The sequence below is a fragment of the Haliotis cracherodii genome, unplaced genomic scaffold, assembly GCF_022045235.1.
Source record: "Haliotis cracherodii isolate W230 unplaced genomic scaffold, xgHalCrac1.p SCAF_6, whole genome shotgun sequence".
Taxonomy (NCBI): domain Eukaryota; kingdom Metazoa; phylum Mollusca; class Gastropoda; order Lepetellida; family Haliotidae; genus Haliotis; species Haliotis cracherodii.
The window spans coordinates 23,927,766-23,944,192 of NW_027266319.1; the positions used below are offsets into that span (position 1 = coordinate 23,927,766).

The 16,427-nt window shown below is 36.9% G+C and overlaps 1 protein-coding gene across 1 annotated transcript; it reads left to right on the forward strand.

Annotated features, from left to right (window-relative positions):
• The first annotated feature begins 698 nt into the window (after positions 1-698).
• On the forward strand, positions 699-15,281 carry LOC139446778 (egalitarian protein homolog). Its single transcript, XM_071228101.1, has 2 exons — positions 699-761; positions 9,898-15,281. Exon 2 carries the CDS (start codon positions 9,968-9,970, stop codon positions 11,720-11,722), a length of 1,755 nt encoding a protein of 584 aa, XP_071084202.1. The 5' UTR covers positions 699-761; positions 9,898-9,967; the 3' UTR covers positions 11,723-15,281.
• Positions 15,282-16,427: the final 1,146 nt, after the last annotated feature.

Consider the following 16,427-nt stretch of genomic DNA (forward strand, 5'->3'; position numbering starts at 1 on the left):
GCGTAAATAAAACAAGTCGACTGATTGGACATGCACTACTGAGATTCGTAACATATTGATATTGCCTAGCGCTAAAGTGAAGACGGTAAGTCGTCCGAAATGTTTCATATGTTTACATTATTTGTTAACTTGTCACATGGAAGAAGAGGGCAAAGCCGTAGTTAACTTTTTTTTGTCAGGGATGTCTACGGCACTGTAGGGGCTTTCAATATATGTGAGCTTGGCTGATTTCCGAGGCATGACAGTAAATTAGGTTTAGTAAATTTGGACTCGTCCCAGCCCTAAGACGAACATTTATATTTTTATCAAGACATCATGCGAGCAATAAAAACAACCTTTAAAATCTGATAGTATTTTCTGGAGCATATTATTTTAAAACACCTCCCCTTCTACCAGAACATCAAATGGCCGGCCCTTTAACGCATGGTTTGTTATCAGAAACAAACTTATAATCCAGCTGTCTTTGTCCGAACGTTGAACCTGCCCGGGCGTTTATATGTTCATGTAATTATCAATACCATTTAAGACGTGGATTATAATAGACTTTGTTGTACCATACAAAATCCGATTAGATATTCAGCGTCACATATACTACATGTTGTTGCTTGTTGGTAACCGACATTGACTGATTCATATGCAGTCGATTCACGTTGGATTTGTAATATCAGTGAGGAGTTGTCAAGAAAACCGTATCTTGGCAAAACTTCCCAAGATGGCAGCTTTCGTTGAGCTTCTTCAAACTTTCGGAAAATTTTAGTTTGGTAAGACATTATCTTTGTTGTTTATATCGAAACTTCAATGTGTATCGTCTTTATTTCTGTCCATCGTGCAGTTGTGTCGGTTTTAATTGAATACGTGTTGTGATATGACGAAATTCCATCAGTAATTGGCAGATGCTGCGATGACGTTTCGGGTCTGCGAGAACGCAGTTCATATTCGTTTACTCTCGGAATGTTAGTGTCCGACGATCTAACATTGGCATATATCTCGCCTATAGTTCAAAGAAACAACACATGCATATCCTCAAACCTCTATTTATTCACTTTTGAGCATATGCTTTCGCTGGCGCTGAAGCCACTCCCTTTTTTCACCCCTCCTTCCTGCAGGCTCTCCCTCAGGGTTTTGGAATGCTGCCACGAGATGTTGTAATGGCATCGCAATTTTCACTGTTAGCATAGGAACATAGACTTTGATACCGAGGGTTTGTTGATGCCAGACTGCTATTAAATTGACAAGGCTGAGTTTCTCTCAATGGCTAATGTCATTCACTGACAGATGAATCGCTTGAATATGTTGTACTCTTAAAATTTTTGACAGTAGGCACAACACCACAAGGAACAACACACGTCATAATGTTTATCCTCCTATTGAAATTAAATGGAACATACACCAAAACTTTACTAACTGTAACCAAATCATGAATGAGGTATAGTACACTTTAGATCTCTAGCAACAGACTGAATTAATTTTGTTAGTTCTCAAAATTGTAATTGGGTTTTGTAGAAGAGAAACACAACCTATTACAACATAATAACATTTCAATTTGTATTAATTCTTTTACAATGGCAGTTTGAAACATGTCAACGAGATAAATTTTGTTGCAGTATTATTTGCCATTATTAAGAGTTTTGCTATATGTTATCATGATAAGGACTAGTGGACTGTTTGTTTCTAATGTTGTACTTGCAAATCAATAGGCATGACATTGTTTATTGAAATTTAAGGAAAACACATCCAACAAAGTAGAATCATTAGTGCTTAATATCACTAAGCATGCTAAAGTAGGCCATGGCACCAAGGTGGGTAGATAAAATAAGTGATTAACCACAAACATCAGGAGCAGTACTGTGATATTTTTAATCCATGCAGGATGAAGATTTAAGCTTCTTGAACATGTTAAATGTGGCATTAATTATGTGTAAATAGATTTTATTAAAGCAGTATTAATACCAAAGTTAGAAAATTCTAAATCTGTTGGTTCTATACATTTAAGCAATTGAGTACATTGTGCTTCACAGGCCCATGTATGGTATTGTTCATAGTTAACTTGAATGGCAATGCTTGCTTCTAAAGTGCTCTCTCCACTATTTGGGTCAGAAGCAGGGTACAGGAAGTTTCAGCTTGATCAATACACCAGAGACGTGTCACTTGCTGAAAATGTTGATGACCTACTGTGACAGCGAGGTTTTCCACATGACTGCTTCTACATACCACACATACCAGAACAGTAACTGAATGAGTGTTCACACAGTGTTTATATGTTACCTGACTCTGCATTGTTGGGGGCACCTGGCTGTCTATAGCTGCCTTGTTAACTGATTTCATCAAAACATGGTAACTTCATGCAGTTGTATTAGTTCTTATATTGTTTTCCTACTAGATCTTGTTGAAACACACATGTAAGGACTTAGAGCTATGTGGAAGAGATAGTGCTTTGACATGTTATACATCATTGTACATCACAGAGGTTGTATGGATTTTGTCTTGCCTGTTGTATTTGTCCTCCAGTTATTTTATACTCATAATTGCAAATGGATTAATGTAAATGGTATATTGGAGAGGTGGTTTTGCAGAATGTGTACTGATTTTAATTTTTTTTATTGTTTATAAGTATGCTTCAGCAGTGTTCAGTATTGTGCATGAAAGTCAAGGGGTCCTTGTCATAGACCTAATGTTAAAAGATCATGACTTAAACATGGGAGCAAACCTAAGGACTGCAGGACTCCCCTTAATTTTGAACATAATAGCTGCTTTAATCACATTCTACTTATATTATACATATATATTATATGAAGCATATGTTTTTTTAACATGTAACCATAGCAACAATGCATTTGTAAGTTTGAGATGAACATTCCCCGACTGATAAAACCATGGAAGTACACACGATAGTTAGTTGTACCAGATGTCTCCCAGCTGTTCAGGGCAGTTTTGGATTCCAATTACATCACATTCCCATTCAAATCACCAACCCACATTATTGGTTATTTTGCCTCAACACTTACAGAACTGCACATGTGAAAAGAATTATTCATGGAGATTTGCAGAAAGCAAACTGAAAACATGGATCTATTTAGACCTGGTCAGAGACCAAATCTGCACCAAATCAAGAGGTAATATCCGTAAATATTGGAAGTAAACATTTCATGTTAACATGTTTAATGTAGTTATGACTGTTAAGGCTTGTAACAGGGTCAATAAACAATGATAAAGAGGAAGATGCTTTCATGATTAGGTTTGCATTATTGCACTGAATCCCAGTGTTGAAATAAGTACCAGTACCTCTGAATTTATGCTAATAACAACTTTAAGAACATCTCAATTTTGAATCCCCCAATTTGCTTGCCAAAGGCAGTTTGTTTAGAATCCCAGATGAATCCCTGTTAAAAGCCAATATTCTTTCTATTGTATGAAATAATATTTTTGATGGGGCGTAGACTGTGAAATAAGAAAGCATGTGATCCCATTTAATATGTGGCACAGTGCAAGAGAAGCATTTTTTCAACTATTTTGTTGAACCGTGGAAAATATTCAGCCAATCCAACATTTGATTGTGATTTCATGGGTAGAACATCAGTTGATAGTAAGCTTGGCAAGCTGGTGTCACTCTGCTCCTGGTACCCTAAGGGCTTGTAGATAATGATGCTGTTTCGTGTGTTTTCCCAATGTGTTGTCAGTATGTAGACCAGGTGTCACCTTAGTGCCAGAGTTCTGTTGATTAAGTCCAGACCTGTGCAGTGGCTTAAAACATGCAGGTAATAACTTTCCTTTCACTTAAAAACCAGATATATTGTATATTATTATTTTTTACATTCATTGTACATTAGCAATGTGTTGCAACCTGTGTGTTAAAACATTATATTACCATGATATAAATACATGATATAGTACTAGTAGTAGTGATGAATATATAACAGATATTCTATATTTATTATCATCTGCAGTGTTCTATGATCTGTCCACATTTGGGTTACAATTAAGATCCAACTTCCAGTCGTAATTTCAAACTATGATTTGTCATGTGTATATCTGGGTAGATAATTGTGTACCGCCGTTGCTCTTTGGATGAATATTTTGTCCTGTAATCTTTTCAACGTCACCCTCACTCCATAGTATTTGTGACAATGCCATTCAGGCAAGTCAACACTTAACCTTTTCTAATGACAGAACACTTCCCAACATATGATTCAGCATGGTATGTTAATAGTCAGTGATTGTGACAAAGGCTAGTTGTTTGAATTTGAAACTTTTAGATTGGGCTTCACATATTGGTACTGTTAAGATGAAGTTACGGTTGTCCTACTTGTTCAGAGTTTTGAATAGATAAGTTGGGGTATCTAATCAGTAATATTATCATCTGGAAATATAGAATATGGTAAGCAACCTTGGCAACATGTAACCAACAACCATCTAACAGTAACAACTTGTATTCATAGTAATGATTTTCAGAAGAATTCTTTGGTTTGTGATCATTTCCTCGGTTCATTTTCTAGCTGTTTGTTATCCATGATAGTGATGCCAGGATCTGCTCTGTAAGGATGTAGTAATTCCAGACTCTCCCTGATTTTAAAATCCTTGTCAGCACCATACTCATGGGATGGTAAACATCCGAGACATCACCATGATCACCTCAGTCTTTCCTCATTATGACCCTGTGGGGAATCTGGGTAAGAATAGGTCCCCACCCTATACTGATCATAAGAGGTGACTAAATGGATCTGGGTACCATTGTACAAAGTGATCTTTGTGCTAAGGTGATCATAACTCCCATATCTTAACATAAACTTACGACAGTCATAGTGGTAAGGTTGTTTTGTATAATGGCAGCCTGGTGGTCAGACTCAGTGACTTGAATGATTGCGTCATTGTGACCTGATGGCATGGTTCGTTTATCAAAGTATCGGTCACTGGATTGTCTGTTCCAAACTTAATTATTTACAGGCTGCCTTCATTCAGGTGGAATTTTACAGAGTGTGGCATTGGACAAAATACGAACAACCTCCCACTAAGATATAACTGAAATACTGTTTGAAGTGGTGTGAAACCCTCACTCACTCACTCACTCACTCACTCACTCACTCACTCATTAACTTCAACAGTGATCTTGATTGTCTCCCTTAAATCATAATGAAAGTTACAATGTCACCCAAATTTGGTGTCCACACTGCAGTTATATTGCTGGAATGTTTCTAAAAGCTATGTAAAACTATACGAGCTAATAACTACTGCGTTATGATGCTGACAGGTGTTACCAAGCAGCCTAGTTTGTATTTGTACCCATGTTGAATGTGTGGCAAAAACACAGCAGGTGTAACTCGATGCCTTGGCAAAACATGAGCATACCTTGGTACAGTGTATTTTGACTGTTTACAGTGCGGTGAACTTAGATGGATACTGTGTTCGGACAGGTTTGTTCAATGATGCATGTAATAAATAGTTGTTAAAGCCCCATCTGCGGTAGTAACTACCGCACTCTAGTGGGCGGAGCTTATACAAGTGATCTGACAGGTCAATATGACGTCATGATAACACATACATTTCATTGGTTAATGCGTAAACGGGTGACGTCATGTAAACACCCACCCACGTGGGTCGTTTGACAACAAGGACGTAAGTTTTAATGGTAATATAAATATCTACCAAACGATTCCAAGACTTTTCAACAAACGCGTACGTCTTTGGTTTCAAAACCTACCTGCCATGTCGTCTTCACATCTTCATAAAATGATACAGTGGAATATCCACGATTTATCCAACACAGTCCAACACACAAATTATATTTCTAGATCTCTGGACGAGAACGAAATACGTTTGTCGTGATGCATATGAGCAGTGTAAATGAACAAGAAACATAATATGTGTTGGGGCACCAATCGTTATCCTGTGATGTACGGTATATCTGCAGTTTATAAATAGCATTTCTCACGATATATACGGCAATCGGTGATTTCAACAATGTTTTTCTTCGTTGTGTTCGTCTTGCCTCATCTGGAATCTGGATGACAACGATCGTGTAGAAAACCTTGGTAATGGTCAAACATATTTTCAAGTGATAAAAGTAGTTTTTTGTCGTTTCCGTGACATTCTTTCATTGCCAAGTAGATCTAGCAATGTATTTTGGCAAAGTCACACTTGTCCGATGAAGCCCTTATGCTGAAGTAACTCGATCCGTGAAACTTGGCGGGTCCCAGTGACCCACATCCCTGTTGATTGGCATGCCAAGTGTCATTTGCACAAGGCCATCCATATTGTTTGTATGTGTTTCTCTCCTCAAGCCTGAACTAACCAGAGAGCGGGCGGACGAAATAAAATATATTACTTATAAAAAAATCTCTTTCAATAATTGTGTAAGTTATTTTATGACATTTAAAAAAAGTGTTTAACACTTGGTACTAGAATCTAGTCTATGAATTAAGTTAAGATGTAGATCGATTCGCTTTGCTTCGGAAACGAATTTTTAATAAACAACGGAACAAAGATAAAGTTGACCTGGTTCTTTTATGACGGTGCAATGGTAAATCTAGTAGTATTTCTTTTATTAGATCGGTGCGCAATTTTCCTCAGCGGCAGCAAAATTGAGACACGAAGACATATTATTTCACGTCGGAATGGAGATATAAATAATAAAATACGGACAGCCTCACAGACTTCGAAACGATGTTCAGATAAATATTAGTTCACATTAATTCTGTCATGTGAAAATGGGTTTTAACATTATTTTCATCAAGCTTACATTCAGGTCGCTGGCTACTTCGGCATTAACATATGTTTTGTCTCGAAGCTCAAAGCAACAATGTTTCTCTCAGATACATTTTTCTCTCCATTCATGACGAACATCTGTCAAAATGTCAATGCCTCAAGAATCTTCCTGGGATTGTATTCAACAATGTAATACACACGGCCCCATTCACGGCGTCATCGCAAAAATTCCTTCCAAATACCCACCACGTGTTCAGGGTTACGACCTTTGGATAAATTAATAAATTAATTTGCATTTTTAGAAAAGGTTTTTTTTTGGTGAATATTATTTTTAAAAACTATCCTGTACATGGTACTTTTGGATTGCACTGCGGATTTCTTTTATTACTTTCTAAAAAAAATTGTTTTCCCCTTTCTGACCACGCGATCTCCTAGCAACCACGCCCCATGAGCGCATCGAGTTGCTGCTTACAACTGTCAAGAACTTTGCAATTTCGATTGTCTTCAATATGAGCAACAAAACATTTTCACGTGAAGCCTAATTTGACGAAGATTTGTTAGAGATAATCAGGGAGCCTTTGGTCATTTCGATTATGACATTGGTGACTTTATCGTGGAGAAAGTTCCAATTCAAGATGACATCATTCCGATTCACAACTCGAATCGACAAGATGGCGCCTCTCTTCCCGCCCTTGCAAGTGCAACAGAAACTTTGATAAATTCAGTGCCGATTCTTGGGATTAGTGAATCAATGTGACAGCTAGATTTCATTGTGGAACCAGATGAAGCCGAATATGTATGTTCACACTTCTTTTGTCAACCATGCGTGACACGGCACAGGCAATCGCAGTTGGGGAATGGTGCGGCCACCATGTTGCAGAAATTCGTGGATTTGAACACATTGCTTCTGGACTGAGCTAAATAAACGAAGTGTTCGGAGACATCGTAGATACTTGGACTTGAAGAAACGTAATTAAACGTTGCAGCAGATGAAGGATTTGTGTGGAAAAAACGGGAAAGGGATCCCATATTGTATTTCAAAACTTGTGCGCGAAGTGTATCCAAATACCCCGAACAAACATACATGGGACAAGTGTGGATCTAATGATCAAACTCAGTTTTGTGTGTGAAAATTCTGTGAAAGAAAAGGAAATTCATAATTAAAGTTGCCTTGGAATATGTGTATTGGAGTTTTCGTTTATCGTAAGTACAATATTATCTGGATACGCCTTCTGTAGGTCAAAACATCAAGTATATTTCGTTACTTATTTACCAGTTGCTTATGTGCATTGTTATGTTGATACACGTGACATATTCATCTATTGTAGTCAAGCTGAGAAATATTGGCGGAACTTCTGGTGCTTCAAATTAGGCCCCTTCCTAAACACTAGTTGAAAATCTGTGTAATAATTTAAGTTTTATGAATATAAACTGATTATTGTGTGGCACAAATCTAACTGTTCAATGCAAATGACCAAAACTAAACAAATATCAGTGTAATTTTCGGATTGAACTGAAAGAATCGCGTCGTCAATTTCGTATTTAAGTATCGTTACGGTTACATTAACCGAAATTGATGTTCTGCTGCTGTTCTGCCGTAAAAATATGCAACACAATTCCCTTTGACCACAAATGCATTGAATGTGTCACATGTACATCTGACCATGTGCTTTGCTATTTATAGCGCTAACGTAAATAAGCTCCGCCCACTGTGATTCATGCAGACGCCAAACACGATCGATTCGATTTTTTATGATAAAACTACAAAAAAATTATTGACTTATATCTTGATATGGAGCCATTTATTGTATCCATGGTTTGTCATTCACGTTGATACGAGGTTTGACGGTCAATGGTGATCTTGTTCCCGTATGGTTTTCAAAAAACCTCTCCCGACACTCGGTTGTGTTTACATTGTCAGTCATTGTTCGAAACTGAAACACCGCCACCTTGCGGGCTATTTATAGTCAGGGTGGGGCTTTAAGCAGGTACTTGGTCTTCTGGAGGGTAAATAGTACTAAATATCTGTCATAGCAGATACTCACTTCAACAAGGTAAATGTTTACTGTTCATGCACATGTCGTATGAACATGATGAATGTTCATTTCCCATGGTGGAACAGCTCATGAATCACGTTTAATTGCTGTGCGGTTTTGTTTCTACAAAGAGACACTACTTTGTTATTTAGAAAAAAATATTTCTTGACCTTTGACTATAGTTTGGTATTTGATTGATGTTTTGACACAGTTGAAATTATTCAAGTGTATGATAATGTAAGGTATACCATGGTATAAATCTGATCATTCTAATTGTAAGCTGTAACCATTAATTGTTTGTGAGTACTTAAGTAATCAGCTGTAGCAAATAATCTATGGAGACTTAATATGTTGGTTAAGTATTGAAGTAAAGTAGCATTTCAACACAGGGGTTTATCAAGACCTGATCAGCAGCTGATATTTGGAATTAATAATTTCCCAATTCATGTTAATGTGGTTATAACATTAGAGGTAACTTGTATCATGTGTCCAATAATAGGCACGATAAAGGCTTTAATACTTAGTGTTACATTGTTGCCCTGATTGCACTGTTAAATACCCCAGAATGTAGGAAAATGAGAACTTTAAAAACATCCCAATGTTTTTTTCCCAATTTGCCAGCCAAGGTACTTAGTTTAGAATCCTGGATAAATCTCTGGTACATTATTAAGGAGGGATTAGTATTGTTAATGTGGATAATTTGTTCATTCCCTGTTAAGGTAGATTAATCCATTTGTAACACCTGTGAAATCTGGTCAACATGGTCAGGGTTTATTGTCACGCTTTATGGTGGCCACTCTGAAGGTGGGCCTAACCAAAGTAGTCGCATATAAACACACATCAGAACTGTTAAACACAATTCACTCTTAACCTGTCCTTAACCTTATATTCACTACTGGCCAGTATATATTTCCTTATGTCAAGTTTTACATGAATGTCCTTGCTTCGCTGTTGTGTTTCAGTTTTGAAATGTTGTGATAATTTCCTGCTGTTTTAGTTTCATTTCATTGGTTACCATGTACTGTGACTCAAGTAAGGAAGCACTCTTTTTATCATTCTCCTCATCCAACACATGTCAAATGAATGTAAGTCTGTGACAACGTAAGTAATTGTGTCTATACCTAGGTACTAATATCTAACTCAATTCTTTTTCTTCTTTCAGATTTGAAAACTAAATTTTTCGAAGAGGCTAACTTTTAAGTTCAGATTCGTCGTTTCTGTATTTCGAAAAGATGGCTGATGATCCGGGTCACAAGGTGATGCTGTACTTCCTGGAAACGCTGATGTACAGCACGGTGCCCCTGACCATCAGTCAACTCGCAGGGCGCTTTGGCAGCCGCAATTTTACGCCAGAAATGCGACAAGCTGCTGGGGGTAATGAATCTGGGCTGAAAAAGTTTCTGTTGAAGTATCCATCCCTGTTTACTGTCAACGGAAACCTTGTAAGCTTGAACGATGGCACTGCCTCTCTTGGGGGTAATTTTCGAGAAAGTAGTCCGGCATCATCTTCCGGCCAGAGTCTTCCTGACGTCTCAATTGAAACCGAGGCTGTTCAGTACTTTCGAAGCAAGATGATGCGGAAAGGAGAGACCATGATGCCAGTCGCTAGTCTGGCTGGCCACCTTTCTCAAGCGTCTGTGGAAATAAGAGAATGTGTTGGGCCACAGAACAAGTTCACAGAATGGATACTGAAGCATCCTCTCATCTTTGATGTGAAGGATGATATTGTTAGTCTCAAGGACAATGTTACATACAGTGCTGTGAACCCTAACGCTGAGCCTATAGAAGATCTGAAGTTGACATCATCAATCGGAGTTCATGATCCTTTGGTTCTGCCTTCTCAACACACTCCCAGATTGAAACGGCGGCCAAAATCATTGGATGTCGCAGAGATGAAACCACCGACTGCTTCGCCCAAAACACCAACAACAGGGTCAAAACCTGGTCCTGTAACTATGACAGCCAATGAGTACAAAGCTGTTATGTTTATTAAAGGAATAATTGAGAAGAAAGGTGACATGAAGATCAACAGTCTTTCTGGTAACTTCAACCAAGCCCCAGAAAGTCTACGTAATACAATTGGCTGGGGAAAGCAAGAACTGGAAAAGTTCATCCGTACCCATTCCAACATCTTCACGATTTCAGAGGATGGAATGGTTTCAGTCATCAAGAATACTCGACTAAATGTAATCATCACGGGTAGCAGACCTCAAGTCCAAGCCAAACCTACAGTCACTAGTAGGAAAGGAAAGGTCTACCACGTTGCCAAACTTTGGGGTATCATTGACCTTGGCAAACATGAACATGTTTTTATAGATCGGACAATATTTGGCAAGCACATTGATGATCTTAATAAACTGCTGAGGATTGGTGAAACCGTCTGCTTTGATGCAATACCTGCATCCAAAGGAAGCAGAGCACGCTGGCGGGCCACGAAAGTGTGGAAGGAACATGAATCTATAGAAGACCTTATTGAAAAGGTTGCCGCCAAGCTTGACTTGCAGCTTGATGGCACACCCAAAGATGTAGTTACTCCAGTTAGCAATATTGAGGAAGAAATGCGAAAGGCTATTCCCGATATGAACGACAGTACTGAAGTCACAACACCATTAACAATAGGTGGAATTAAATATGCATTTTCTGATGCAGCTCCTAGCGGTGCTGGAGTCATACCTGTGTGGAATTTCAAGCCAAATGAAGTTGATGGGTTAAAAGGTGTTGAGGAAATTTACTTCAGTGACGAGGAGGAAGAAAGCCCACAATTGACAATGGTTGCCGAGCGATATTACATGAACAAGTCAGTGGTCAGTGACAGCCCCAGAGAAGTCCCAGAAAAGAAAGAAGAAAAAATGACAAATGGCACAGAAAAAGGGGAAAGTCCACGACACAAAACACAGGTGCCTGAGAAGAAAACAGCTGAAATTGCATGCCAGACGATAGTCACTGGCGACATTTTGGCAACTCAGCTGTACCATGAAAACATTTGAACATTTTTTTAGTTTCGACAATCTTTCGTGATATTTTTTAAAGAAATGTGTAAGATTTCGCACACTTGTAAAATCAAGGTGAAATATCATGATACAGTGGCACTTTGTAACATTCAAATTTTGTGTGCAATTTTACAATGGAATTTGTTTTTTGATCTGTAGATTTTTGCTTGAGTTGACATTTTGTGACTGAAATTGTTCATTAGCTTGTGCCCCCTCCCCTTTACAAGGAAGTCCATAACAGTGAAATGTCCTCACTTAAGGGTCTTCCTTGCAAAGTATTATAAAAATACATTTAAAAATGCAATGATGCTTATACTCTACTTTGTCCAAGTGTTGTTGCAAGGCATGTTAAAGTGACATTTTTTGAAGTGATATGATATGATGCCCTTTAATGAAATAGTCTGAATGAATGGCGACATTGACACTATATCATAAGATGGCTCTTATTGTCACTAACTTATATACACCTTGGACATGTTCGAAGTAATGATTGGGACATACATGGATAATCGGATATTTGTACTGAAACAAAATATTATCTAGAATAATGGTAGCTCAAGGAAGTACAAACTATTGTAGTATTTCTTTTGGAATGTGTACTTTTAAATCCAAAGGACCACGGTTCTGTTTGGTGAATTCAAACCCAGGTTGATTTTTTGAATACCTTGAGTATTTTTGCTGTAAAATATGAACTGTAAAAAGACTGACTCAACCTTTATACATATTTGTGATGATTTGTATCCACACTAATGTATTGTTAAGTAATGTAATCTATATTTGAAGGAAAGGTGTATATGCATTATTAGAATTTTTAGATTTATGTCCAATAATCATTACTTTTGTTTGTTTGTACTCGTAAACTCAAAATGAGTTTTCCTGATAAAGGGAGGTCATTAACCCATTATTGTACAAAATGCAAAAGCATGTAAAATACAACCATGTTAAATAACATGAAGTGAGAGTCATTCTCATCTGGTTATCCAAGTAAACTAACGTATTATGACACATCTTTAGACCATGTTTATGTTGACAAGTTACACCAATTGATCAGATCTTAACATTATTTATCAGGTTTAAATCAGCATGATACAAATTGCAAAAGCCACTCTTGTCTTTCTTTATGGTGTATCTCGTTATATTTTGGTTTGTAATAAGATGTCAGTATCGATTTGTTTTGTTACAGAATCTTTTATGATTTGGATTTGGAAGAGAGTTCTGTAAATCATGCCAACCTTAAACTAGGGGGTGCAATATTTATGCCAGAAAAGCCCTAATGATTCAGTGATTCACAATGATTCAAAATGTCTGCTTTGTTAATGTTTTTTATGTATTTTAGACATTTTAAACGGTGCGAATCATCTTTTTTCTTTATAAATCTTCTTGTAAGTTTCACAAGAGTCAGTGGTAAATGTCCATCAGCTGACATAAATATGCTGATCAAGATGGCTTTGAAATCTAAATTGCTCACACTTTCCAAATATATTTCTAGTGACTTAAGAAGTTATATCATTGGAGGAAACATGGAAATAAGTGTTCGTCCAAATGGCCAAATATTGCTCCCCTGAAAGATTTCTATACTCATAAGTGCCAAATATTGTGATCTGCAAGGCCAGTATTTCTTTATTGATTGGATTATGCTTAGTATCATCGGTATCACCACACTCACAAAAACAAGTCCATAGAAATTGCATGCATTTGAACACAGTTTTTCACTTTATTCCCCATACCATATGATTAACTTCATCTGATTATTTGTACATGAACATTCTTAAACCTTTTGTTGGCATAATCCAATTAATGAATAATGTTGGCTCTGTTGTTTGTTTGACAGATCATGCAACCAAGGCTGTTAGCTTTGACTACTATGCTTAAACCACAGCTGTTATTTTTTTACAAAACATGGAAATGTATTTTGATAGATTATTTAATCAGGCTATTCTCATCACTCTGAAAATGAATCTTAATTTAGAAGCTGAGTTGGATTCAGTATTTTGAAGTGACTTGGCCGGATGTGCTGTAAACATGTAAAGTGTCTAAAAGGTGGGGTTAGTGGGGTGCACACTGCACCCCTCCTGTATCCGCCAGTGTAGAAAGTATCAACATTTGCTACTACATGGTTAGTGAGTTGGACAGATATGTTGATCAAGTGATGATATGGCTATGTTCACTTAAACCATCCACAGGTCAAAATACGTCTTCCTTGGTTGGGTAGTTTTGCAAGTCGAAACAGATATGAAATACATTTCCATGTTGAATATAACATGCAGTTTTGTTCAAGTTGTTTTCATATTGCTTTCCTAAAAACTAATTTGCTAATTTATCAAAAAAAGGAATACTTGTCATGAAAGGAAATGAAGTGCAACTTGAACATTTTTATTCAATTTCCTCACATTTCGACCACATTTTGATAAGGGTGCTTAGTTTTTTTTGTGAAGGAAATTTATTAGTTTTGCTTGGGCTATCTACCTCATTAACTATGTTTTGGACGTGTTTTGCTTTCAATTTATGTATTACTTTTGCCAGTGAATTTCAGGAGAGATCTTGTTATGATCACACCCAGCTTATACACCGGTAATGGCATTTAGATAGACTTCAGATTTTTTATGGATGGCAGTCTTTAGATTTCCAGGGATTATTCCAGGGTTTCAAAGTAAGTGCTCTTGGCAGGCAATTTTGGAGAGAAAAAGTTGGCGTTAAGCTCAAATTGCTCCATGAAATACTCGTCAAATACTATAGAAAGCCAAAAGATTAGTTTTTACTATATGACATGAATTGTGAAAATGGGAATATTTATTGACATTTGTTGTAGACTTGGGGATGAATTTTGGCCTCTGAGAAGGTCTAGATAAACCCCTGATTTCAGCTGGTTATCAATAGTGTTAAGGCCATCCTTTAAATATGTTGGTTTGCTCATAAGCAATTTGCAGTGCAGGGTTTGTAGGTAAGCATAGTGTGAAGCCCTTTATTTTGTCCCCCATACTAGAAACAGCCTACTGGTATGTAAAAGACCATGGTTGATGTAGGCACCATTTGGTAAGATAGTTGGTTTGGCCATCAAATACCAGAACAGGAAGAACATGAGATGAGAAGAAAAGTTGCTTCTTATAACAGGTTGCGTAAATAAACCCTAATAATTTTTCTTGGTCTTCCTGAGAGATCAACGGCTTTTGGACAATATGTTGTAAACTTCTAAAGTACAAGATGCCATTCAAGACAACATTGGTAATCATGTTGTATTTTCTTGATAAATAATATTTTTTGTGAAATATGAAATATTTAATTTGGTTCTAACAACAGAAAATATGGAGGGAATTGTTTACTTTTACACTATAAATGTTTATCAGAATCAGCATGAAAATCTTCATTTGTGCTCTACCAATGCAATCAGATACATGTAAAGTTGTGCAATTTGGCCAGGTTGCTTTCACTGCCACTTACAACTAACTGCTTGCATTTTGTGCCTTCATATTCTGAAATGGTTGATGTTTTATGTCATGTTGGTAAAGAGACTTTTCTAGGAAAGAAAAATGGCTTGTTGAAAAATACATCACAAAATCCATGTCCAGAATGTCCAAATTGGTTATTGTTTCATCTTGCATCTGCTTCACAACAGCATTGTCTGCATGTGGGGAATATTATTTTAATAAATATACCATATTTTTGTACAAATATGTAACTATGCTAAGCACAGGTATAATGCTGACAGTTACCCAATATGTTTGCTAACAGAATGTTACCTTAGGCGTTTGATATGCATAATACTTTGTAAAGTGTTCAGGTAATATATTGGTATTGTACTGTGAATTACTGGTCTTGTGTTGAATGCATGGGAGAAATATTTTTTTTGGCTCAGTTGGTCCATAGTTGGTTGATGCCTGGATGTAAAGAGAATTAAACGGTTCTGACTACACAGCTCTAAAACTTAGTGTCTTTCAGTCAGTGACTTTTCACATGTATATTTATCGGCCAACTAAGTTAAAATGGAGTATGTTATGTACATTGTCTTTGACAAGGTCAACACAATTTTGGTGGTCCAAGCACTGAGTGAGGTGCAGTAACCTAAACGTGTCAGGATAGAGTTCAATTTTAACCTGTTTAAAAGATTAACTATTAAGGATTTCCTTCCATGGTTACCTTTTAACATCCGATGATGATGTAGTAGATGTGGAAACAATTGTAAAAAAAAAATTTTTAATAGAGATATGTTTTTCCACTTGCGGTTTAGTGCTAATTTTAGGTATATGTCATGTTAGTTTGTTTCGTAGCGTTTTCTGTGTTTAAGTTATAATGTCTCCACAGATATGGAACGAATCCGTCTTTCGTAGTCTGAGTCAGAATGCTGGTTGATTATCACCAATCAATGCTATCTAAATACAAGGTAAAACTGAATAATTGCTGGCTGATTATTTCACTTGTCTTCCACTTTTGAGATATATTATGCAATATTTGCCCATAATGTGTTTCCAATTTTGGCAATGTCTTTGAACATTCATCAGCAAATGTTTACACTGTTTACAAAGTGTGTTTCAACACTTTGGATACAAATCATAACATGACTTTCATATGGAGCTTGTAATGAGACTTGGTTTCTTCATTTGATCTATAGAAAGTTTGGAATGTTTTCTCAATGTCCTTTAATGATTATTTATCAAATTCTGATTGAAGACTTTCCCTCATGTAAGCAACAAATACAAGCCTATTG

Bases quoted from the DNA above. Each gene is read 5' to 3' on its own strand.
- LOC139446778 (XM_071228101.1), top strand. From the start codon at position 9,968: ATGGCTGATGATCCGGGTCACAAGGTGATGCTGTACTTCCTGGAAACG.